Source organism: Balaenoptera physalus, assembly GCF_965194825.1.
Source record: "Balaenoptera physalus genome assembly, chromosome: 1".
NCBI lineage: Eukaryota > Metazoa > Chordata > Mammalia > Artiodactyla > Balaenopteridae > Balaenoptera > Balaenoptera physalus.
Window position 1 is genome coordinate 58,031,056 of NC_138882.1, and position 24,937 is coordinate 58,055,992.

The window sequence follows — 24,937 nt, forward strand, 5'->3', positions numbered from 1 at the left end:
CTGTTCCTTCTCCAGAGGACAGTGTTGAGCGGGGATTAAGGTTGTAGGTCTTGGTCTGGGACTAGTTCTGTGAGCTTGGCAAGTCATCTAACCTCTCTGTGCCTCAATTTCATCACCTATACAATGGTTCCTCTTATTTTATTATACCAAGAATCAATATGGTAACTACAACAGTCTCTCACAATCAAATCTCAAAATGTTTAACAATTAACTTTTAATCTGTCTACCCAAAAAATAACCCTTAAGCCTCCAAGGGAAGGACTATCTGAAAAACCAAAGGCAACATACCTGGCAATGCTGAATATCTCCACCTACATCTAAATAATGCCCAACTGCATCAGAAGGGCAGGGATTTCTTTCTGTCACTGCGCCTCACACACATGCACCATGGTACATGACAGGCATTTAATACATGTTTCTTGAATGAATAAATGAATGAATGCTCATGTTTCTCCTGATCTTAGAATTCCAGGACAGTAAGGCCAACAGCCTTCCCCACTTTCCGTCAAATGGCCAGGGAGAATCATAGACTTTTTTGGGAGAACACAAGGTAAAGTGATTCTTCTTTAGGCTTTGCCAGGCTTCCACACACACTAATGGAGGAGGGTGCATTGGGGGAAAACTCTTAGGCTGTTTTACAAAACGAACACAATTAATTAAAGAAGATCCTGGAGTCTTCTCTTACCATCTCAGAGCTTCCTATCTTACCAGCCATTAAATTGCTTTAATCTCTTCAAAGAAAAACAGCCTAATAACATACTAATACTGTTTAAGATATTGTACATACATATTCATAGTAGCATTATTCACAATAGCCAAAAGGTAGAAGCAAAACAAGTGTCTATCGACAGATGAATAAAGAAACAAAATGTTGTACATCCACACAATGGAGTATTATTCAGTCATAAAAAGTAAGGATGTATTGAAGCATGCTACAACAAGGATGAACCTTGAAGACGTTATGTTAAGTGAAAGAAGCCAGACACAAAAGAACAAGTGTATGATTCCACTTATATAAGATATATAGGGAGTAGTCAAATTCATAGAGACAGAAAGCAGAATGGTAGTTGCCAGGGGCTGGGATGCAGGTGGAAGGGGAACTTACTGATTAATGGGTCCAGAGTTTCAGTTGGGAAGGTAAAGATGTTCTGGAGATTGATGGTGGTGATGGTTGTACAACAGCGTGAATGTACTTAATGCCACTGAACTGTACACTTAAAAATGGTTAAGATGGTAAATTTTATGTTATGTATATTTTACCACAATTTTTTTAAAGTTACAATGCTGTTTAAAGATGCTTTCAGAACTAGTTTTACAGAAAGAAAACAAAAGGCTGCTGTGTATAAAGCTGACTCACCTACTTTGTGAGCTAACTGTGTTACCGAGTCTAAGCTCATACTGCCCACCACACGACAGGCCAATAAATCAAGAGACAAGTTGTTGGGACAAGGAAGAGTGACTTTATTCGGAAAGCCAGCAGACAGAGACAATGGTGGACTAGTGTCCCAAAGAACCACCTTCCCAGAGTTAGAATTCAGGCTTCTTTTATACTAAAAGGGGAGGGGGTAAAGTCTTGGTTCTGGCCAGACTCCAGAGGGGATGAGTTAATTTATTCCTTCCTGCAGCCATTCACAGGTGGGCCTGGTCAGGATGTTTCCCGTGAGCTAAATAAAGGTATTTTAGCTTAATGCTCATTATCTAGGAGGCAGGGTTCCCAGAAATGCACCATTACGTATAATTTAAACTTATAGGTAACATCCCTTTAGTGATTAACTTGTAATAGAATACAATTGCAGAAGATAACCCTCAACTGTGCAGAGGTATTACATGGGCTAGAATTAGGACTAGATGCCTGCCTGACACTGGTCCAGGAATTTTCTGATTCTACCATGACAGGGGCTTATGCTGTCCTTTCCTGCCAGCTGGCCTCAATCAGTCCCTCCCCAGTTCATTACACATGTTCCAATAAACTTTAATCTCTCTCTAGAGAAAGGAGTCAGCACTCAGCTTCCCTTCCCAGAAGACTCCTGCCCAATAATGTAGCTGCAAATAGCACACAGGGGCATCTCCTCACTTCATCAATCAGCACATCTAAAATACAGGTCTTTGCCACGCTGATATATACTCCTTGATACTCTTCTACCAGGATGGTAGGTGGGTAGTACTTGCCTTACATCCACACAAAGTAAAGAGGCCCCACAAAGGGTTCATTCCAGACCAAGGACATTTGCTATGAAGATGAACTGAAAGTACCCTGTACTACAGACTAAAAACAGAAATTTTTAAATGGCAATGCTCCCCGCCTCAGCCCCACCCCCGAAAAAAAGCCCCAAAATATTTTAAGCGCTTTTCACCTAAAGCTCCAATACACAATATACATATTTTTAAATATATATTTTTTATAAATGGGGACTATAGCATTGCCATTCTCAGCATGATCACTATGACCTTTATAGCAGAGAGAAGGAGAGATTTGCAAAATCCGCAGGAAGGAGGACAGAGAAGGAGGAGCTGTCCATACTTGTAGGTTTCTGGCAAGTAGCATCCTAAACTAATGGAGGATACAGGACAAGTAGGTTGAGCGAGAAGAATTTGGGGAAAGAGAAATTGGTAACAATGTATTGCTAAGTAGGGGAGGGTGGAAAAGGAGGTGGGTGAGGACAAAGGTAATTTAAGAGGGTGTGTAAAGCGCTCAGGAAACGAGGAATAGGTAAGGACAGTCAGACTCCACTATCAGTATCACAGCCCCGCTCTCAGACAATTAATTTGCCCATATTCCGTTGAATACCGCGAGAACGTACATCCAATTAACTACCCCCTCCTTCCGGTACGCTAAAGACCCTCCTGCCGCCCCGCCCCCTGCGGCCCAGGTCCCGCCCCTCGTGTCCTCGCTGTATCCGGCAGCGTCAATAAAGTTGCAGCGGTTTGATATTTGCGGCGGACAACATGGCGGCCTCCACGCTCGGCGCTCTGCTGCGGACAGTCCGGCAGGTCTGGGCCACGCCCTTATACCCTCCTCCCCCTCTCCTCTGAACCTCCAAACCCACGGGTCCCCCACTATTCTGGCAGCTGTAGCGCCCAGTGCAGACCCGTCTCAGGGTTTTCCCTCTGCCCACTTCCCTCCTCCGGCCTGCTTCAGGGAGGGGCCGAGCTGCAGATGTAAATTTGGTATTCGTAAGCTTAGAGCTGACTGGCATTGAAAGCTACAGATTGACGCCAATTTATAAGGAGTGTAGGTGGGGAGAGAAGGTGTCCGAGGAATGAGGCCCCAGAGCCTTCAATGTTAAGAGAGCCGAGCAAAGGAGACTTGAAGCAGAGAGAGGGAGCAGAGCGTGGTGGCCCGGAAGCGCTCCAGGAGCAGGGAGCGGGCAACTCTCTCCTCAAAGTCAATTAAAAGAAGAGCTGAGAATTGCCTGTTGGGTTTAGCAGAGTGGAAATTGTTGGGACCTCGAGCATAGCCGTTTCGATGGCGTGGTGGGTGCGATAGCGTTCACGACAGAATAGGAGGAAAGAAATTGGAGACTACGAATATAGACAAGCCTTTGAAAACGTTTTGCCGCAAAGGGGAGCAGAAAAATGGGTCAATAGCTGGAGAGGAGGTGGGTTAAGAGTGGGTGTTATGTGTTATTTTTTTTTTAACGTGATAGAAGTAACTGCATGTTTTTGTGTTAAAGGGAAAGATTCTGTAAAGTGGGGAAAATGGATGATGTAGGAGAGGGAAGAATTGCTGGAGCTGTACCCCTGTGTAGGCAAGAGGTGATGAGTTTCGTGTTCAATTGTTTGGTCTTAGGAACATAGTTAATCTGTAATAGCGTTGTCCAGTAGAAATAAAATGCCAACCACATATGTAACTTAAAAGTTTCTAAGTGGCCACATTAAAAAAAAGTAAAAAGCAGATGAAATTAATTTTATTAAAATATTTTATTTAACTAGGTGTGTCAAAAATATTTCAACATGTAATCTTATAAACGTGATGTGTAAGATATTTACATTCTTTTCTCATACTAGATCTTCAAAATCAGGTTTGTATTTTACACTTAAAGCACATCTTAGTTTGGATGCTAAATTTTCCACTATTAAAATGGAAAATGTAGGAGCTTCCCTGGTGGTGCAGTGGTTAAGAGTCTGCCTGCCAACGCAGGGGACATGGGTTCGAGCCCTGGTCCAGGAAGATCCCACATGCCGCAGAGCAACTAAGCCCGTGCGCCACAACTATTGAGCCTGTGCTCTAGAGCCCGCGAGCCACGACTCCTGAAGCCTGGGCACCTAGAGCCCGTGCTCTGCAACAAGAGAAGCCACTGCAACGAAGACCCAATGCAGCCAAAAATAAATTTTAAAAAATAAATTTATTTTTTTAAAAAAATGGAAAATGTAGTCCTACCAAAACACTAAAGTTAATGTTTATCTTGCTTCAGTTTAAATTTTTTAATTAATTAAAATTAAATAAAATTAGGAACTACGTTTCTCTCGTTACATTTCAAGCGCTCACTAGCTGTGTGTGGTTAGTGGCTACTGTATTGGACAGAGAAGATCTTTAATAACAGGATGGAGTGTAGTACATGTGATTACAGATGCTTTTTTAAAATTTATTTTAATTGAAGTATAGTTGATTTACAATGTGTCAATTTCTGCTGTACAGCAAAGTGATTCAGTTATACATACATTTTTTTCATATTCTTTTCCATTATGGTTTATTATAGGATATTGAATATAGTTCCCTGTGTTATTCGGTAGGACCTTTTTGTTTATCCATTCTATATAATAGTTTGCATCTGCTAATCCCAAACCCTCATCTGTCCCTCTCCCTTGGCAACCAGAAGTCTGTTCTCTATATCTGATTACAGGTGCTTTTAATTTCATAATTAAAGAGAAATTGAAGTCATCAGCTAAACGTGGGGATGTGGGAGCAGGTGTCAGAGATTTGAGGAAAGGCAAGATGGTGTAAAATAGTCAAGAGTAGATCGGAAGAATAGTGGCAAGAATCAGAGCCAGTACAGTGAAGTGAGAGAGGGACCAGGGAGTTGAGGGTGTATGAAAGACGACATTGTATTTACGGACCACGGAATTCAGGCTGGGTAAGCGGGAGATAGGAAATCAAAAGCTGAGAGACAGTGAAAAGCTGGTAGGAACAATGGATTAAAAGTCTCAGAGGAGCTGTTATTAGGTGTTAGAAGGAGCAAGCTAGAAAGAAGTGATAGAGAAAGAGATACACACAGCTGAGACAATGGAGGGCTTGCACCTACTGGTAATAAAAGACCTAGGGCATGGAAGTGAATAGGTAAAGAAGAGTGGAGGACAAAAATCACTGGAGGAAAAGAGTTCGAGGAATGGAGAGATCACAGTGTAATTTCATGTGTGTTGAGGTCACCAGGAGTTAAGACAGGAAGAGTATGGGAGAGAGCGACAGTGAGCCAGCATTTACAGTGAGCGAAAAACGAAAGGGAATGATGGGGGCAGTGGTGACGGGTGGTGGGAGTATAACCCAATGGCACGAGAGCCGAAGCTTCCTTTCAGGAAGGAGGGCCAGTCTGGAAGCGGCAGCAAAGAGCAAGGAAGCTTTCTCCCACTCGTGGGAGGAAAAAAGAGCTACGGGGAAACTATCTGGGATTCAAGATTCTCTAGAGCAAATATCTGAAGGAGATGTTAAGGAATTGAGGATTTAGAAAATTTCGACAATGGTAGACCATGAGTTGAAGAGGGCCCAATGGAAGAGTTTTAGGAGGTGAAGAGGGGTGAGAGAGAGGGGCAGGATAGGATAAGTACAGAACAGAATGCAATCTTAATATATAAAGCACTGTTATAAACTGGTAAGAAAATACTGACAATAGAAACGTGGGCAAAGGACATACACTATTTACAGAAGAAATTACTATAATAGACCAATAAATGTTTATTTTAAAAGTGTATTGCTTTTATAGTCAGAAAAAAAGTTGTGTAAAAGAATGAAAGGTGTTTTATTTTGTTTTCTTAAATAAGTAGAAACCTGTTAGGAGATGGTAGAGAGGATGTTGATTAGGAATAGTCTGGAAAAGAATTGAGGGGAAAAATGTTTAATTTTGTTTTCTAATTCTCTTTAACTTTCAATTTCATAGATAAAAACAAACCTTGCATTGACCCTTAATGTGAATTGTTTCTTTCAACCAAAATGATCTCCTCAGACCTTACCACTATATCTTGTTCATTTCCTCTTTTTTTTTTTATTTCTGAGATATACATTTTAAAGTAATAACTAGAATTATGACATAACATTATACCAGAACATATAAGATTTTTAGAAATTTCATGTAATGTCTGAAACATTTATATTAACATATTTCCATACAATCATTTCCTCTTTTGGTTTGGAAAAACTTCACCTTCTCTCCCTTCCTTTCCATGATGCTCATTTCCAGCCACCGTGACCACGTGTTCATTTGACTCAGTTGTGTCAAATCGATATTGAAATTTCCTTCATGCTGTCTTATTTCCAAAAACCAGATTTTAGAGTTGTTGTATTTCCCCATGAGACTTCGAAGCATCGAAGATGCTCAGTTTATCTTTCGTTTAATAGATTGAAAAAACATTTTCTTTCTAATCTAGTATTCTCATTTTCAGCTTTACATTCTGTATAATGCTGTACATATTTGTTTCTAAAACAGCAGTTATAAGAGCCCATCATTATTTTCTATAGCTGCAATTTAACGAACATATAATATTTGCTCTGGTTTGGGAGAGACTAGAGTTTCTAGTGGTCTATACTCTCTATGCCTGTACTGTCAGTAAGAATTGTAAACTCTCACCAAGTAAACATGTGACAATGAGGAGCCTACTATTTTATTACTGGACAACTCATGCTAAGAAATATTAGATCAATGATAATTTCAAATTATCATTTTGAAATAATGCTTTGACCCAGCAGTTCTGCTTCCAAGAATTTATCCTACTGATACACAGAAATATATATGAAATGATTTACATAAGACATTATTCATTGCAGCATTGTTTATAATGATACCTGGTGAGGTATGGTCTAGCTGTCCACCAGTAGGTCACAGGATAATAAATCATGATGCATCTGTGGGGAGGAAAAAATAACTGCTTTATCTTCTTCTAAGTTCTCAGCTGGGACCCTTGTAACAAGAGAATAGCATACAAATTTGTAAGTTTTACTCAACACGGGAAGTTTCATAGGGAAATGAAGACCCAAAGAAGTTAAACCTGAGTGGTTTTGTGCTAGGTTTGATGAAGCCTGGAAAGTCATGGGGAAATGTGATAAGACAAAAAGTATGGGCTAAGCGTAGAAAACTAAAGGAAACTTAGCAAGGCCTGTTATTCAGATTCTTCTCAGTGTCCCTCAGGCTTCAGAGATAAAGATGCTTCTTTCATGCCCTGGCTATAGGGAGGGCACCTCTCACATAAGGGTCTTATGACCTGTTTCAGGGGAAGGTCAGAAAGTCCTTCTTGCACCTGCTGTTTCTCAAATTCCATTTGCTTGAAATAGTCAGTATACCAAAGGAGCCATATTTTGAGGTGTCTCCTGAACCTGGTCACATCCATATAGTGGAATATTATGTGACCTAAAACAACGTGGAAGCTTTTTGGCATATGGATATGGAAAGATCTCCAAGATGTATTGTTAAATGTGAAAAAAGGGGGTAGGGGAAGAAACATGGGAATGGGCATGTGTACATGTATTTTATAGACAAAAATCTCTGGAAGGCTGCACAAGAAACTAGTAACTGGCTACCTCTGGAGGTGGGGGTGTGGTCACTCGGCTGGTGAGGGACGAGGTGGGAGGGTGAATCCACTGTATGTCTATACTTCTTTAAAATTTTATTTTTTTATTGAACTATAGTTGATTTCAGCAAAGTGATTTGGTTATATTTGGTGTGTTTTATATATATATATATTTTTTTCCAATTCTTTTCCATTATAGGTTATTACAAGATCTTGAATATATTTCCCTGTGCTATACTGTAAATCCTTGTTTATCTGTTTTATATATGCTAATGTGTATCTGTTAATCCTATATTCCTTATTTATCTACCTCTCCTTCCTCCCGCCCTGTTATCCCTTTTGGTAACCATAAGTTTGTTTTCTGTGTCTGTGAGTCTGTTTCTGATTTGTAAATAAGTTCATTTGTACTATTTTTTAGATTCCACATGTAAGTTATATTTGTCTTTCTCTGTCTGACTTACTTCACTTAGGATGATAATCTCTGGGTCCATCCATGTTGCTGCAAATGGCATTATTTATTTCTTTTTTATGGCTGAGTAATATTTCATCTTCTTTATCCATTCATCTATTGATGGACACTTAGGTTGCTTCCATGTCTTGGCTATTGTAAATAGTGCTGCTATGAGCATTGGTGTGCATACATCTTTTCTAATTAGAGTTTTTTTCCAGATATATGCCCAGGAGTGGGATTGCAGGATCATATGGTAACCCTATTTTCAGTTTCTTGAGGAACCTCCATACTGTTTCCCATAGTGGCTGCACCAATTTACATTCCCACCAAAGTGTAAGAGGGTTCCCTTTTCTCACAACCTCGCCAGCATTTGTTATTTGTAGACTTTTTGATGGTGTCCATTCTGACCTGTGTGAAGTGATACCTCACTGTAGTTTTGATTTGCATTTCTCTAATAATTAGCAATATTGAGCATCTTTTCATATGCCTGTTGGCCATCTGTATGTCTTCTTTGGAGAAATGTCTGTTTAGGACTATTTAGGTCTTCTGTCCATTTTTTGATTGGGTTTTTTTTTTTATGTTAAGCTGTGTGAGCTGTTTGTATATTTTGGAAATTAATCCCTTGTCAGAAGTATTGTTTGCAAATATTTTCTCCTAGTTGGTTGGTTTTCTTTTTGTTTTCTTCATGATTTCCTTTACTGTGCAACAGCTTAGTTTAACTGGGTCCCATTTGTTTATTTTTGTTTTTATTTCCATTACTCTAGGAGGTGGATCCAAAAACATATTGTTGCAATTTATGTCAAAGAGTGTTCTGCCTATGTTTTCTTCTAGGAGTTTTATAGTATCTAGTCTTACATTTAGGTCTTTAATCCATTTTGAGTTTATTTTTATCTATTGTGTTCTAATTTCATTCTTTTGCACTTAACTGTACAGTTCTTCCAGGACCTTTTAATGAAGAGACTGTCTTTTCTCCATTGTATATTCTTGCCTCCTTTGTCATAGATTAATTGACCATAAGTGTGTGGGTTTATTTCTAGGCTTTCTATCCTGTTTCATTAATCTATGTGTCTGTTTTTGTTCCACTACCATACTGTGTTGATTTCTGTAACTTTGTAGTATTGTCTGAAGTCAAGAAAGGTGATTCCTCCAGTACCATTCTTCTTTCTCAAGATTGTTTTGGCTTTTTGGAGTCTTTTCTGTTTCCATATAAATTTAAACATTGTTTGTTCTAGTTCTGTGAAAAATGCCATTGGTAATTTGATATGCCATTGGATTACACTTGTCTTTTTCTTGTGGTTGATTTCTATCTAATCTATTGCCATTGGATTGCACTGAATCTGTAGATTGCCTCAGGTAGTGTGGTCATTTTAACAATATTGATTCTTCCAATCCAAGAACATGGTATATCTTTCCATCTGTTTGTACCATGTTCAGTGTCTCTCATCAGTGTCTTACAGTTTTTGCAGTATAGGTTTTTTGCCTCCTTAGGTAGGTTTATTCATAGGTAGTTTATTCTTTTGATGGGAAACTTTAGCTGTGCTGTCAACTTTGGAGAAGTATCCCAGTTGTACCGTGTTGGGTTGGTACAGAAATCAACAGCCATATTGGTCTCAAAACGTTAAACATAATTTTTTCCATTTGTACAGGGGTAACGCACTGTATTAAATATGTAAGGTCTTATCTACATGGGTTTGATTACAGAAACTAATAAAGTATTCTCTAAATAAAAAGAAAATTGTTTATATTATTGTTAATAATATAAATTGTTCATATTGTTAATATAACAATATAAATTGTTTCCTCAGTTTCTCATTCTGATATTCCATTGTTTGTGTATAGAAATGCAACAGATTTCTGTGTATTAATTTTGTATCCTGCAACTTTATCAAATTCGTTGATGAGCTCTAGTAGCTTTCTTATGGCATCTTTAGGATTTTCTGTGTATAGTGTCATCTGCAAATAGCAACAGTTTTATTTCTTCTTTTCCATTTTGGATTCCTTTAATTTCTTTTTGTCTCTGATTGCTGTGGCTAGGACTTCCAGAACTATGTTGAATAAAAGTGGCACGAGTGGCCATCCTTGACTTGTTCCTGATCTTAGAGGAAATACTTTCAGCTTTTCACCATTGAGTATGATATTAGCTGTGGGTTTGTAATATATGGCCTTTATTATGTTAAGGTAGGTTTCCTCTGTGCCGACTTTCTGGAGAGTTTTTATCGTAAATGGATGTTGAATTTTATCAAAAGCTTTTTCTGCAACTATTGTGATGATCATATGCTTTTTATTCTTCAGTGTGTTAATGTGGTGTATCACACTGATTGATTTGCAGATATTGAAAAATCCTTGCATCCCTGGAATAAATCCCACTTGATCATGGTATATGATTCTTTTAACCTATCGTTGGATTTGGTTTGCTAATATTTAGTTGAGGATTTTTGAGTCTGTGTTCATCAGTGATATTGGCTTGTACTTTTCTTTTTTTGTGTGGGTTCTTTGTCTAGTTTTGGTATCAGGGTGATGGTGGTATCATAGAATGAGTTCAGAAGTGTTCCTTCCTCTGCCATTTTTGGGAATAGTTTCACAAGGATAGTTGTTAACTCTTCTCTAAATGTTTGGTAGAATTCACCTGTCCCTGGACTTTGGCTTGTTGGGAGTTTTTAAATTACCAAACCAATTTCACTACTTAAAATTGGTCTGTTCATATTTTCTATTTCTTCCTGGTTCGGTCTTGCAAGATTGTACCTTTCTAAGAATTTGTCCATTTCTTCTAGGTTGTCCATTTTATTGGCATATAGTTGCTCAAAGTAGTTTCTCATGATTCTTTGTATTTCTGTGGTGGCAGTTGTAACTTCTCTTTTTTTATTTCTATTTTATTGATTTGGGACTGCTCCCTTTTTTTCTTGATGAGTCTGGTAAAGGTTTATCCATTTTGTTTATCTTTTCAAAGAACTAGCTTTTAGTTTCATCGTCATTCCTATTTTTTTAGTCTCTATTTCATTTCTGCTCTGATCTTTATGATTTCTTTCCTTCTACTAACTTTGGGTTTTCTTTGTTCTTCTTTCTCTAGTTGCTTTAGGTGTAAGATTAGGCTGTTTATTTGAGATTTTTCTTGTTTCCTTGCATCTCTGTAAACTTCTCTCTAAGAACTGCTTTTGCTGTGTCCCATAGATTTTGGATTGTTGTGTTTTCATTTTCATTTGTCTCCAGGTATTTTTTGATTTCCTCTTTGACTTCAGTGATCCATTGATTGTTTAGTAGCATATTGTTTAACCTCCATGTGTTTGTGTTTTTGCAGTCTTTTTCTTGTAGTCGAATTCTATCCTCATAGTGTTGTGGTCAGAAAAGATGCTTGATATGATTTCAGTTTTCTTAAATTTACCAGGGTTTGCTTTGTTGTGCAGCATGTGATCTATCCTGGAGAATGTTTCATGTGCACTTGAAAAGAATGTGTATTCTGCTGCTTTCAGATGGAATGCTCTATAAATATCAATTAAGTCCATCTGGTCTAATGTGTCATTTAAGGCCTGTGTTTCCTTATTGATTTTCTGTCTGGATGATCTGTCCATTGATGTAAGTGGGGTGTTAAAGTCCCCCACTAAAATTATTATATATTCTTGTATTGATCCTTTGATCATTATATAGTGTCCTTCTTTGTCTCTTGTAACCGTCTTTTTTTTTTTTTTTAAGTCTATTTTGTCTGATATAAATATAGCTGTTCTGGCTTTCTTTTGATTTGCATTTGCATGGAGTACCTTTTTCCATTCCCTCACTTTCAGTCTGTATGAGTCTTTAGATCTGAAGTGTGTCTCTTATAGGCAGCAAATATACTGGTCCTGTTTTTGTATCCATTCAGTCAGTCTTTGTCTTTTGGTTGGAGCATTTGGTCTGTTTACATTTAAGGTAATTATCAATATGTATGTTCCTATTACTATTTTGTTAATTGCTTTGGATTTGTTTTTGTAGGTCTTTTTCCCCCCTTTTTTCTCCTGTTCTCCTGTGTTGTGATTTGATGACTATTTTTAGTGGTATGTTTGGATTCCTTTTTCTTTTTGTGTCTGTATCTATCATAGATTTTTGTTTTGCAGTTACCATGAGGTTTTTGTATAGGAGTCTATATTTATACATGCTTGTTTCAAGTTGCTCATCTCTTAATTTCTAATGCGTTTCAGATACACTGCATTTGTAGTCTCCTTTCCTCACTATTACTGTTTTTGATTTTACATTTTACGTCTGACTGTTTTGTGTATCCCTTAACTGCTTACTGTGGTTACAAATGATTTTTACTACTTTAGTCTTTTAACTTCCCTACTAGCTTTGTGCATGGATGATTTTCTACCTTTATTGTATGTTTGCCTTTATCAATGAGCTTTTCCATTTTGTAATTTGCTTGTTTCTAGTTGTGGCCTTTTCATTTCCACCTAATGAAGTTCCTTTAGCAGGTGCTGTAAAGCTGGTTTGGTGGTTCTGAATTCTTTTAGCTCTTGCTTGTGTGTAAAGCTTTCGATTTCTCCATGAAATCTGAATGAGAGCCTTGCTGGGTAGAGTATTCTTGGTTGTAGGTTTTTCTCTTTCATCAATTTAAGTATATCATGCCACTCCCTTTTAGCTTGTAGTTTCTGCTGAAAAATCAGCTGATAGCCTTATCAGAGTTCCCTTGTGTGTTATTTGTTGCTTTTCCCTTGTTGCTTTTAATAGTCTCTCTTTATATTTAACTTTTGTCATCTTTCTTACAATGCATTGTGGTGTATTCCTCTGTGGGTTAATCCTGTATGGGACTCTCTGCACTTCCTGTACTTGGGTGACTGTTTCCTTCCCCAGGTTAGGGCAGTCTTCAGCTATTATCTGTTCAATTTTTTCCCAGACCCTTTCTCTCTCCTCCTTCTGGGATCCCTAAAATGCCAATATTAGTGTGCTTGATGTTAGCCCAGAGGTTTCTTAAGCTGTCCTCATTTCATTTCATTCTTTTTTCTTCTTTCTGTTTAATGGCAGTGATTTCCACTACCTCTGTCTTCCAGCTCACTGATCCGTCCTTCTGAATCATTTAGTCTACTATAGATTCCTTCTAGTGTATTTTTCATATCAGTTATTGTTTTCTTTAGTTCTTTATATCCTTTATATTTTCTAATTCTTTTTTTAAAAACTTCTGATTTCTTGCTCTGTGCATCTATTCTCCTCCCAAGTTCTTTGATCATCTTTACGATCATTACTCTGAACTCTTTCTTGGGTGGATTGCCTATCTCCACGTGACTTAGTTGTTCTTCTGGGGTTTTATCTTGTTTATTCGTGTGAAACATATTCCTCTGTTGCCTCATTTTATGTAAATTGCTATTTGTGTTTTTATGTATGTAGTAGGTTGGTTTCGTTCCTCCACCTTGGAAAACTGGCCCTCTGTAGGAAACGTCTTTTGTGTCCCAGCAGTGCACTCCCCTCTCATCCCTCAAGGACCAGGGGCCAGCTGGTCCCAGGATAGTGTCTGGCCTGTGTTTGTGGACTCAGTCTGCGGGCTGCGGAACTGTAGTTTTCTTGCTTCTAGTGACTGCCCCCTGGTAGGTGAGCCTGGTGTAGAGGCTTGTGCAGGCTTCTTGGTGGGAGGGGCTGGTGCCTGTCCCCTGGTGGGTAGAACTGGGTGTTGGTCCTCTGATGGACAGGACCATGTCTAGGGGCGTATCTAGAGGAGGCTGTGAGCTCAGGAAGTCTTTAGGTAGCCTGTCTGCTGATAGGTTTGACTGTGTCCCTGCCCATTGTGTTGTTTGCCTCAATGCCTGTCAGCACTTGAGCCTATGGACTGCTGGGTGGGGCCAGGTCTTGGTGCCAAAATGTCAGCCTCCACAAGAGCTCACACATGCAGATAAATGCTCCCTGATACATCAGGCACCAGAGTCTGTGTCCCCAGGGTGGTCCACAGCCACCTCCCCAGGAGACCCTCCAAGACCAGCAGGTAGGTCTGGCCCAGGCTTCTATCAGATTACTGCTTTTGCCCTTGGTCCGGTGCATGTGAGATTTTGTGTGCGCACTTTGAGAGTGAAGTCTCTATTTCCCCCATTCCTGTGCAACTCTTGCAATCAAGCCCCACTGGCCTTCAAGGCCAAATGCTCTGGGGGCTCCTCTTCCCCATGCCAGACCCCTGGGCTGGGGGTGGAGTTTGACAGGCTCAGAACTCTCACTTCTTTGGGGGAACTTCTGCAATATAATTATTCTCTAGTTTGTGGGTTGCACACCTGGGGGTGTGGGATTTGATTATATCATGAGTGTGCCCCTCATACCCATCTCATTGTGGTTCCATTTTTATGTATTTAGATGTAGAGAATCTTTTCTGCTAAGTTTCAGTCCTTTTCAACAATGGTTGTTCTGCAGATTGTCCTGATTTTTGTGTGCTCGTGAGAGTAGGTGTGCTTAGGGTCTTTCTCTGCCATCTTGGCTGCTCTCCCTTCAGCATTTTTATTACTTCCTTTTTGGACTTGGGGTCATATAGACTGGAGAGGTCTGTTTCATTGCTTGTTCTTTCAGGGGATTTCACCTGTTCTTTTAATTGGGAGTAATTCTTCTGCTTTTTCATTTTACTTATATTTCTCTTATTCTGAATTTATTTTTTTTTAATATTAAATTTGTTTACTTATATTCTATTTTTGGCTGCATTGGGTCTTCGTTGCTCGTGGGCTTTCTTAGTTGCAGCAAGCGGGGCTACTCTTCATTGCAATGCACGGGCTTCTCATTGCAGTGGCTTCTCTTGTTGCAGAGCGTGGGCTCTAGATGCGCAGGCTTCAGTAGTTGTGGCACACAGTCTCAGTAGTTGTGGCACACGGGCTTAGTTGCTCCACGGCATGTGGGATCTTCCCGGACCAGGGCTCGAACCTGTATCCCCTGCATTGGCAGGCATATTGTTAACCACTCTGCCACCAGAGAATTCCCTCTTACTCTGAATTTAGGGAAAACAGTTGTCTACTGTGGTTTTGAAGGGCTGTTTTTATGTGGGAGTGACCCTGTGTAGACTGTATGAGTCCAGTATTTTTGGTGTGAGGGCTGTTTTTGGCTTGCTGTGTCTTTCCTCAGGGTGTACTGGCCCTTGTCTCCTTGATATAGGTGGTGTGTTTGACATTGTGTTGACTGGAGCCTGCCCTGGATGTTGGGCAGGGCCTCCTCTTTTCTCTGTGATTGTTACAACCCTGTCAGGGGTAGAGTCTGCTCCCCATTTGTTGGAGTGGAAACCCCTAGATCCGATTCTAAGCTTCAATGTGAGGTAGGCAGGACTAGAGCACTCCCTCTGGGAAAGGAGCCCCTGTGTTCCTCCCCAGGAGCTGTTTGCTGTGATGTGCAACTCTGTGACACTGCCTGCCACCTGGTGTGCACACCCACAGAGATCACTCTTGCTGGCACTGCCCTCAGGGGCTGCATCTGCTGCAGGAGTGCTTGGAATCGGCTTGGAGATTAGGTATGGGTGAGAAACCCTCACAAAACCATGGGCGAGAAAGTCCTCTGGAGCTGCAGCCCCACACCTAAAGCGGGAGGGCCAGTGATCACCTCAGTATTCAGTGCCACCTCCATGTGTGCGTACCCACAAAGTTTGCAAAACCCACTGCAGTTGGAGCTGTGCCCTGCTGTGAGCACGCTGATAGTGAGGCTGCTATAGTGGACCCATGCCCCTCCCTTCCCGTGTTGACAGTGGGGCTCCTACGGCAGCCCCATGCTCCATCCTGTGCACACACCCAGTTGTGGCTTGGGCCACACTCCAGGCCCTTTGAGCTGTCTTCACGCAGCCAAACTGAGTCACCTCCCCAGGTCTGTCTGCTGAAGCCTGAGTTTCAACACCCAATCGCTATGCACGCCAGCAGGCGTGCCTCGGACTGGAAAGTGTGGCAATGTGGCAAAGACCGTCTGTGCTGGTCTCTCTACCCTGTGGGGCAGCAGACCAGCTCCTGCACTCTGCTTTTGAGCCTCTGAAGCTCCCTGTCTGTCCCAGTAGATCTCCCAGCCAGTGAAGGAGGTCTCCAGGGTGAGGGAACCTTTCGTCTTTCACAGCTCCCGCCCAAGGGTGCAGGTCCCATCCCAATTCCACTTCTCCCTTTTCCCCTCATCCTACGAGGTTTCGCGGAAATCTTTCTTGCAGCTTTGGTTGTCTGAGATCTTCCGCAAGCTTTCAGTAGGTATCGTGTATGGATTGTTCCACATGTAGATATATCTTTGATATATTTGTGGGAGCAGGTGAGCTCCATGTCTCTCTACTCCACCATCTTGATCTCCCCCCCTTTCTATACTTTTTTGACTTTTGAACCATATATTTATTAACCTAAGTAAAGGTAAAACAGATTTATATAAAAAATATCAGAAAATTTTTCACTTTCCAACCCACATTATTGGCATTGTATTAATTACCACCATTTTGGCTTAATGTATGTCCGTAAAAGTTATTTGTTCTGAATTAAGTCTATTATTTTAAATTATTAAAGTTATCCATAATTACTTGGGGGATAAAAGGTCATAAATAGTGACTCAAAGAGGATCACAGGATGGAGAAACTGGCACAGTCTGGGTCTGACTATCCTTCACTTGTTCCTTGTCTCTGTCTCTTAGGTGGTTCCTTCATCAGCTTCAGGCCAAGTTCGAAGTTACTATGTAGATTGGAAAATGTTGCGTGATGTGAAGAGAAGAAAAATGGCCTATGAGTATGCAGATGAGAGGCTTCGGATCAATTCTCTCAGGAAGAATACCATTCTGCCAAAAGACCTTCAGGTTAGCTAAGTAAGATGAGTATCTACCATAAAATCACTAACTCAAATCAGATCACTTTTTTTTTTTTTTTTTAAATATTAACTAATTTATTTATTTTGGCTGTGTTGGGTCTTCATTTCTGTGCGAGGGCTTTCTCTAGCTGCGGCAAGCGGGGGCCACTCCTCATCGCGGTGTGTGGGCCTCTCGCTATCGCGACCTCTCTTGTTGCAGAGCACAGGCTCCAGACGCGCAGGCTCAGTAATTGTGGCTCACGGGCCCAGCCGCTCCGCGACATGTGGGATCCTCCCAGACCAGGGCCCGAACCCGCGTCCCCTGCATTGGCAGGCAGACTCTCAACCACTGCGCCACCAGGGAAGCCCTTTTTTTTATTATTATTTATTTATTTATTTTTGGCTGTGTTGGGTCTTCATTCCTGTGCAAGGGCCTTCTCCAGCCGCGGCAAGTGGGGGCCACTCCTCATCGCGATGTGCGGGCCTCCCACCATCGCAGCCTCTCTTGTTGCGGAGCACAGGCTCCAGACACGCAGGCTCAGCAGCTGTGGCTCACGGGCCCAGCCGCTCTGCGGCATGTGGGATCCTCCCAGAGCAGGGCCCGAACCCGTGTCCCCCGCGTTGGCAGGCAGACTCTCAACCACTGCACCACCAGGGAAGCCCCGGATCACTTTTAATACTGTTTGTTGTGACTTAGTATCAATATACTTTTTGGAGAATATAATCAGATATTTTCAGTCAACATAAACAAATACCCTTGTAACTGATTTTGATGAGTTTCAAATTAAAAAGGAACTATTCATTCTTAACTAGCTCTTTAACCATTTCATTAGGTGGTGCTTAGAAAGTACTGATGCATGGTAACCACACAGAAGTTGGATAGTTATTTCTCCAGTCATCCCAATCATTCAACTCTCAAGGCACTGGGAGTCTTTGCCAATGCATGGGGCCAGGTGCCCAGCACATGGCCTATACCGTTTCTTATCCGGGGCCATCCCTAAGCCTGCCTCTCTGAATTCCTCTGCCCATGAGGTGGCCTTCCATTTAGATTTACTTTCTTGTCACACTCTTTAACTTGAATAAGAGAATGTCAACTCTGTTTGACTCCCTGAATCATAAGTCCTGCCTAACTGGTGACATAAAATACCTGCATTCGAGAGTCTTATCAGAGAGTATAACTCAAACTCAAGGCCATTAAACTTATCAAAAGCTCAGAGTAAATAATATTTCATTTATATAAATTTGGAGAATAATATACAGGCCCTTCATTACTGTGGATTCTTTTTAAATCTTGTGTGAATTAAGCCAGATAAGCAGAACACTGAGTGCCCTGGACCATTCTGTTATGGCTTTTACTGTAATGACATTAAGCTACTTGCCTATATTTAGGCAGTAATAAGAAGTGGCTCCTGAGAAACTCAGCTTAAGATGTTGTGGAGGACAAATGTATGAAGATCCCCAGAAGAGTCTGTGGTATGAGAACCAGCAGTAGCTGTGCAGAGACTCTATGGGAACTGATCATGGCGCTATGTTGCCTGCCAACTAGCTTACAAGTCAAATTTATGCCCCAGTGCTACCAAGCTTACAGGCTCTCACAGAATGCTCTTTTGTTTCATTTTCCCTTTGCCCAGTTTCCTCATTTGTACACTGCCTTAAATCTTTACATTCACACATATGTAAACAATTTGTAGGTATTCTTCAAGTTCTGTCTCCATGAAACTTTACTTTATTCTGCCAGCCCAATCATTTCTCCTGTCTCTATAGCATTTACTGTCTACCATTCATTGACTTAATCATGTTGTTTTATATAATTCTCTCAGTATTTCTTAATAGCAGCACATGCATGAGCTTTTGGAGATCAGGAACTACTCTTAATGCTTAATAGTTGATATAAATTTAGTGGCTTTCATATACATTTTCTCATTTATGTACTTCTAATATGTTAGAGTAATTATTTTGCTTCCATCATAGTCTAGTACAGGGTCAATCACACACATGCACACACACGCACAGTAATACACATACTTTAACCACATACATAAGAATAAATCTGTACTGACACAACCTTAGTGCTAACTACTGCAGTAATCTCTGTTTTTCTCCCCTGAACCATTTTCGCCCTTATTTCCCTACATTGCAAATGATCTTTTAAAAATGTAAATCTCACTTGATCACTCATCTTTGCATCTCCAGCCATCAGAGTATTTACCATAGGTGTCAAGGTTCTGTGGGCTCCTGCCCTTCCTTCTTCTTCAACTTCACCTCAAACCACATTTTCCTCCTACTTGATCTTCCGTCCAGAGGTTTCAGACTTCTATGATTCAAAAATCTTATGGGAAATAACCTAATTTACACCTCAAGGAACTAGAAAAAGAACAGGTAAGCCCAAAGTTAGCAGAAACAAAGATCAGAGCAGAAATAAATGAAAATAGAAACCGGAAAAACAGTAAAGATCTGTGAAACTAAGGGCTGGTTTTTTGAAAAGATAAAATTGTTGAGCCTTTAGCTAGACTAACATAGTAAAAAAGAGAGAAGACTCCAATAAAATCAGCAGTGAAAGAGGAAACATTACAGCTGATAACAAATAAATACAGAGAATCATAAGAGACTGATAAGAGCAATTGTATGCCAACAAATTGGCTAGCCTAGAAGAAATGGATAAATTCTAGAAACATATAACCTATCAAGACTGAATCATGAAGAACTAGAAACTAGAAACTAGAACTAAAACTGAAGTGACCAATAATGAGTAAGGAAATTGAATCAGTAGGTTTCTACTAAGAAAAGCCCAGGACCGTGTGCCTTCATGAGTGAATTCTACCAAACGTTTAAAGGGGAATTAATGCCAATCCTTCTCAAACTCTTCCAAAAAATTGAAGAAGAGGGAAACATTCCCAAAGTCATTTTATGAGCCCAGCATTGCCGATACCAAAGCCAGATTAGGACACTACAAGAAGAAAACCACAGGTCAGTATCCCTGATGAATAGAGATGTAAAAATTCTCAACAAAATACTAGCAAACCAAATTCAACAGCTTTTCCTCTAAGATCAGGAACAAGACAAGGATGCCTACTCTTGCCACTTCTGTTCAACAGAGTACTAGAAGGCCTAGCCAGAGATGTCAGGCAAGAAAAAGAGATAGAAGGCATCTAATCAGGAAGGAAGAAGTAAAACTCTCTCTGTTTGCAGACAACATGATATTATATATAGAAAACCCTAAAGACTCCACCAAAAAACTGTTAGAACTAATCCATAAATTGAGTAAAGTTGCAGGTTACCAAATCAACCTACAAAATTTGGTTCTTTTCTATACACTGATAAACTATCTGAAAAAGAAATAAAACAATCCCATTTACAATAGCGTCAAAACTAATAATAAACCTAGAAATAAATTTAAGAAGGTGAAAGATTTGTACACTGAAAACTATATGCACTGATGAAAGAAATTGAAGCAGAAATAGAAAAAAATAATCCTAAAATTTGTATGGAACTACAAAAGACCCTCAAATAGTCAAAGCAATCCCAAGAAAGAAAAACAAAGCTGGAGGTATCACATTTCCTGATTTAAAAGCTATAATATTCAAAATTGTATGGTATTGGCATAAAAACAGACACATAGACCAATGGAACAGACTCAAGAACCCAGAAATAAAGCCACAGATACGTAGTCGACAAATATTTCACAAGGGAGCCAAAAATACTCAGTGGGTATTGGATAGTTTCTCCATAAATGGTGTTGGGGAGACTGGATATTCACATGCGAAAGAATGAAATTGGACCCCTATCTTACCCCACTCACAAAAATTAACTTGAAATGGGTTAAAGACTTAAAGGACATACCTGAAAGTGTAAAACTGCTAGAAGAAAACAAAGGGTAAAAAAGTTCTTTGCCATTTGTCTTTGCAGTGATGTTTTAGATATGACACCAAAGGTGCGAGCAACAAAAGCAAAAATAAGCAAGTAGACTACATCACACTAAAAGAAACAACAACATGAAAAGGCACCCTACAAAATGGGAGAAAATATTTGCAAGTCATGTACTTGATAAGGGGTTAATACCCTGAAAATGTAAGGAAGTCATACAACTCAATAGCCCAAAAAATTTTTTGATTAAAAAATGGTCAGCTTCCCTGGTGGCGCAGTGGTTGAGAATCTGCCTGCCAATGCAGGGGACACGGGTTCGAGCCCTGGTCTGGGAAGATCCCACATGCCACGGAGCAGCTAGGCCCGTGAGCCACAAGTACTGAGCCTGCGCGTCTGGAGCCTGTGCTCCGCAACAAGAGAGGCCGCAATAGTGAGAGGCCTGCGCACCGTGATGAAGAGTGGCCCCCACTCCCCGCAACTAGAGAAAGCCCTCGCACAGAAATGAAGACCCAACACAGCCAAAAATAAAAATTAATTAATTTTTTAAAAATTGGAAAAAATGGTCAGAGAACCTGAATAGACGTTTTTCTAAAAAAGACATAAAAATGGCCAACAGGTACGTGAAAAGATGCTCAACATCACTTATGAGGGAAATGCAAATGAAAACACAAAGAACTATCACCTCACACCTTTCAGAATGGCTACTATCCAAAAGACGAGATAAGTTTTGGCGAGGATGTGGAAAAGAGAACCCTTGTGCACTGTTGGTGGCAATATAAATTGGTGCAGCCACTATGGAAAACAGTATGGAGGTTCCTCAAAAAATTAAAAATAGAACTACCATGTATGATCCAGGAATTCCATTTCTCAGTATAAATCTGAAGGAAATGAAATCACTAGATAGAAATAGAAGTGATATCTGCACCCCTATGTTCACTCTAGCATTATTCACAATAGCCAAGACATGGAAACCACTTGAATGTCCATCAACAGATGAATGTGGCACTTAATGTGATTCATACACAGACACAGAGTACGATACTATTTAGCCATAAAATAGAAGGAAATCCTGCCCTTTGCAATAACGTGGATATACCTTGAGGGTATTATGCTAAGTGAAGTAAGTCAGAAAAAAGACAAATATTGTATGATCTCACTTATATGTGGAATCTAAAATACCAAATTCATAGAAACAGCAGTAGAATGGTGGTTACCAGAGACTGGGGACTGGGGAAAATGGGGAGATGTTGGCCAAAGGGTACAGACTTCCAGTTTTAAGGTGAATAAGTCCTGGGGTTGAATAAGTACAACATGGTGACTACAGTTAACAATACCGTATTATATACTTGAAAGTTGATAAAAGAGTAAATCTTAAGTATTCTCGCGCACACACAAAAGTAATTATGTGGGGTGATGGAGGTGTTAACTAACCTTATTGTGGTAATTATTTTTCACAGTATATACATGCATCAAAACATCACATTGTACACCTTCAACTTATACAGTGTTATATGTCAATTATATCTCAGTAAAGCTGGGAAAAAATCGTTTGGGGAGACAACAGAAATGCATTCATATATTTTCCAAAAGAGAAATGAGAATGTCTATAGCAGCTCTATTTGTAATAGCTCAAAACTAGAAACTACCTGGATGTCCATCAGCTGTACAATGGATAAATGAATTATGGCATATTCACACAACAAAAATCAGCACCAATGAGAATGAACAAATTACAACACATGCACCAGTATGAAGACTCTCACAAGCATTTTATTGAGTGAAAGAAGCCAAACAGAAATGAATAAAAAAGAATGGTTTTTCTTATACTCCATGGTTACATTTATATAAAATCAAAACAAGAAAAATTCATCTGTGGTGTTAGTAACCAGGTTAGCTCTTAGCCAGGAGGTCAGTGACTGAAAGGAGGCAGAGGGAAGGCTTGGGATGCGGATAATTTTTCTTAATCTAGCTGCTGGTTACACAGCTATGTTCTGTTTGTGAAAACTTGTTGAGCTTTACACTTATGGTTTGTGGATTCTTGTGTATCTATGTTGTTTCAATTAAGTTTTGAAAAATTACATTGTGAGTATGTCAAACATTTCTGTCATTTTTCTGATCTGTTTGTTTCTACTCAGAGGTTAAAGTTCACTATGGTGTCCAGGGTTCTTTTGCCAAACTTGGCTACATTAATGAATCTAGCCCTTTGTCCTCTTCCTCTGAGCATTGACTAATCATCTAGAATAAATAAATGCATGTGATCTGTGTAAATAATGTTGTGACTTCCCTTAGGAAGTGGCTGATGAAGAAATTGCTGCCCTTCCCCGGGATAGCTGTCCCGTTAGAATCAGAAATCGGTGTGTTATGACATCCCGTCCACGAGGTGTAAAGCGGCGCTGGAGGCTTAGTCGTATCGTCTTCCGTCACTTAGCCGACCATGGGCAACTGTCTGGGGTGCAGCGAGCAATGTGGTAATAATCAGCTCCAGAACCTACTGAGCTTACAGGAAAACCAGCTCTGGCAAGAAGAGACTTCTCTAATAGACAAAAACCTAGTTTTTATGGGGGTCCAGAATAAAGGTCTTCTCTACCTGATGCTGTCTATAGTTAAATTACTTTTAAATTTCAAATGAAAAAGTTTGGAAGTTTCATTCTGTCAGTGAATTATCTTTTCTCTTGGACTTAATAAATTACTGTTCCCAAGCATAGTGTGAAGAGCAGAGTAATAAAAAATACTTCTGTGGAAATATGGTCTGTATAGTTGTCTTTTCCTTCATGTTTAATCTTTTAGCAACATGTAAGTGTTCCTGTACTTTAAGAGCATTATTTCATACAGCAGTATTATCTTCTTGTTAATTCAACTCATTGAACTACATGTCAGTGCTCATCTATGGCAGTTTTTAATCCTGGGATGGCTACCCTGACCTGCACAGCTCACTTTACTTTTAGTTGATTGTTAAACAGACAGTACATTGGAAGGTAAAGCTGATGCTCTGGATTAGCTAACTAATGCTCAACTTCTTTGTGTGATGTCTGAACAAAAACAGAACCACTAATTGTTTTCTTTTTCCATCTTCAAGGGTCCTTAGAACAAAATATGTCTCTTTAAGCCCTGAAAATCTGTCCAAAGAGGATGAGTTTTGCTAGAATGGTATATATTCTCTATATTCATATTTATTTCATCTGTAACAGAAATGCGTAAAGGTAGCAAAGTGTCGTCTCATGCGGTAACTCAATAGTGTCATCAGCCCAGTGATAACGTGTACACAGGGTGGTATGGGTGCACCTACCTAACATCCATCTGGAAGGTACTCCTGGAGCTGACACCTGAATTTAAATCAGGAGGCAAGGGTTGAGGTTGTTTGCAAAGGGAACGGTGGAAGCAAAGGCACTAAGGCATCAAACAGTGAAACTGCAGTCACTTCAGTGTAGCAGAACTAAGCAGCACACGACAAAGGCCATAAATACCAGCTGTTGGAGAGTTTTAAGCAAAGGAACGACATGATAGTTTGCTCTGCAGACAAATGACAGCTGTGTGGTAGACGGCCATGAGAGGAAAAGACTACAAGCAAGATAAGCAGCTAGGAGGATGTCTTAATTGTTCCGGAAGACTAGGGCCTGATCTAAGGTAGTGGTATTAGCAAAGTAGACAAGAGGACAAATTTTAAAAGTGTTGTTTAGGAAGAAAAATTGGGCAACACTTAGAAACTGATTATATTTAATTGGTAAAGAGCTTTCTCTGGGTTCCTGGTAAGGGCTGCTATGTAGATAGTAGAAGGCAACTCCGAAATAGAAAATTTGGGGGATAAAAGAATGGGTTTAGGAGAAACAGAAGATACGTACCTGAGTTCAGATTGCAGTTGTACAATGTTTGAGATGCAAGTGTCATCCTGATGGGAAAGTCAAGTCTGGAAGTCAGGTGAGGTCATGAGAGGGAATTATGATATACCTTGGATTCGTATTTCCTAAATTTATATTACAACTTACTAACTGAAATGCTCTAGCTAATATCTCAAGTAGTAACCAGTATTAATCAAATCATAGCTAGAACATGAAAGTTGCTGATTTCTGGCATATCACTGATAACCTACCTTTTCCTTTGTTTGAATCAGGGTCCAAGCATTATCCACATATTTGTTTTGATTGCCATCTCCTACTCCTCCCTTTTTTCTTCATATCATTCATTTGTTGAA

General features: G+C 39.9%; 1 protein-coding gene across 2 annotated transcripts; it reads left to right on the forward strand.

The window, feature by feature from the left end:
• The first annotated feature begins 2,851 nt into the window (after positions 1-2,851).
• MRPS14 (mitochondrial ribosomal protein S14) lies at positions 2,852-23,491 on the forward strand. Of its 2 annotated transcripts, none has more exons than XM_082439198.1 (3): positions 2,852-2,991; positions 16,736-16,894; positions 23,038-23,491. In XM_082439198.1, exons 1-3 carry the CDS (start codon positions 2,947-2,949, stop codon positions 23,218-23,220), a joined length of 387 nt encoding a protein of 128 aa, XP_082295324.1. In that variant the 5' UTR covers positions 2,852-2,946; the 3' UTR covers positions 23,221-23,491. The 2 variants fall into 2 exon arrangements, with proteins under 2 accessions (XP_082295324.1, XP_082295323.1); XM_082439197.1 differs by lacking the exon at positions 2,852-2,991 and adding an exon at positions 3,673-3,756.
• The last annotated feature ends 1,446 nt before the right edge of the window (positions 23,492-24,937 follow it).

Excerpts from the sequence above, each read along its gene's own strand:
- MRPS14 (XM_082439197.1), top strand. The coding sequence starts at position 3,700 with ATGGATGATGTAGGAGAGGGAAGAATTGCTGGAGCTGTACCCCTGTGT. Across the intron at positions 3,757-16,735 it reads TACCCCTGTGTAGGCAAGAG|GTGGTTCCTTCATCAGCTTC; the intron begins GTGATGAGTTTC and ends TCTGTCTCTTAG. Across the intron at positions 16,895-23,037 it reads TTCTGCCAAAAGACCTTCAG|GAAGTGGCTGATGAAGAAAT; the intron begins GTTAGCTAAGTA and ends GACTTCCCTTAG.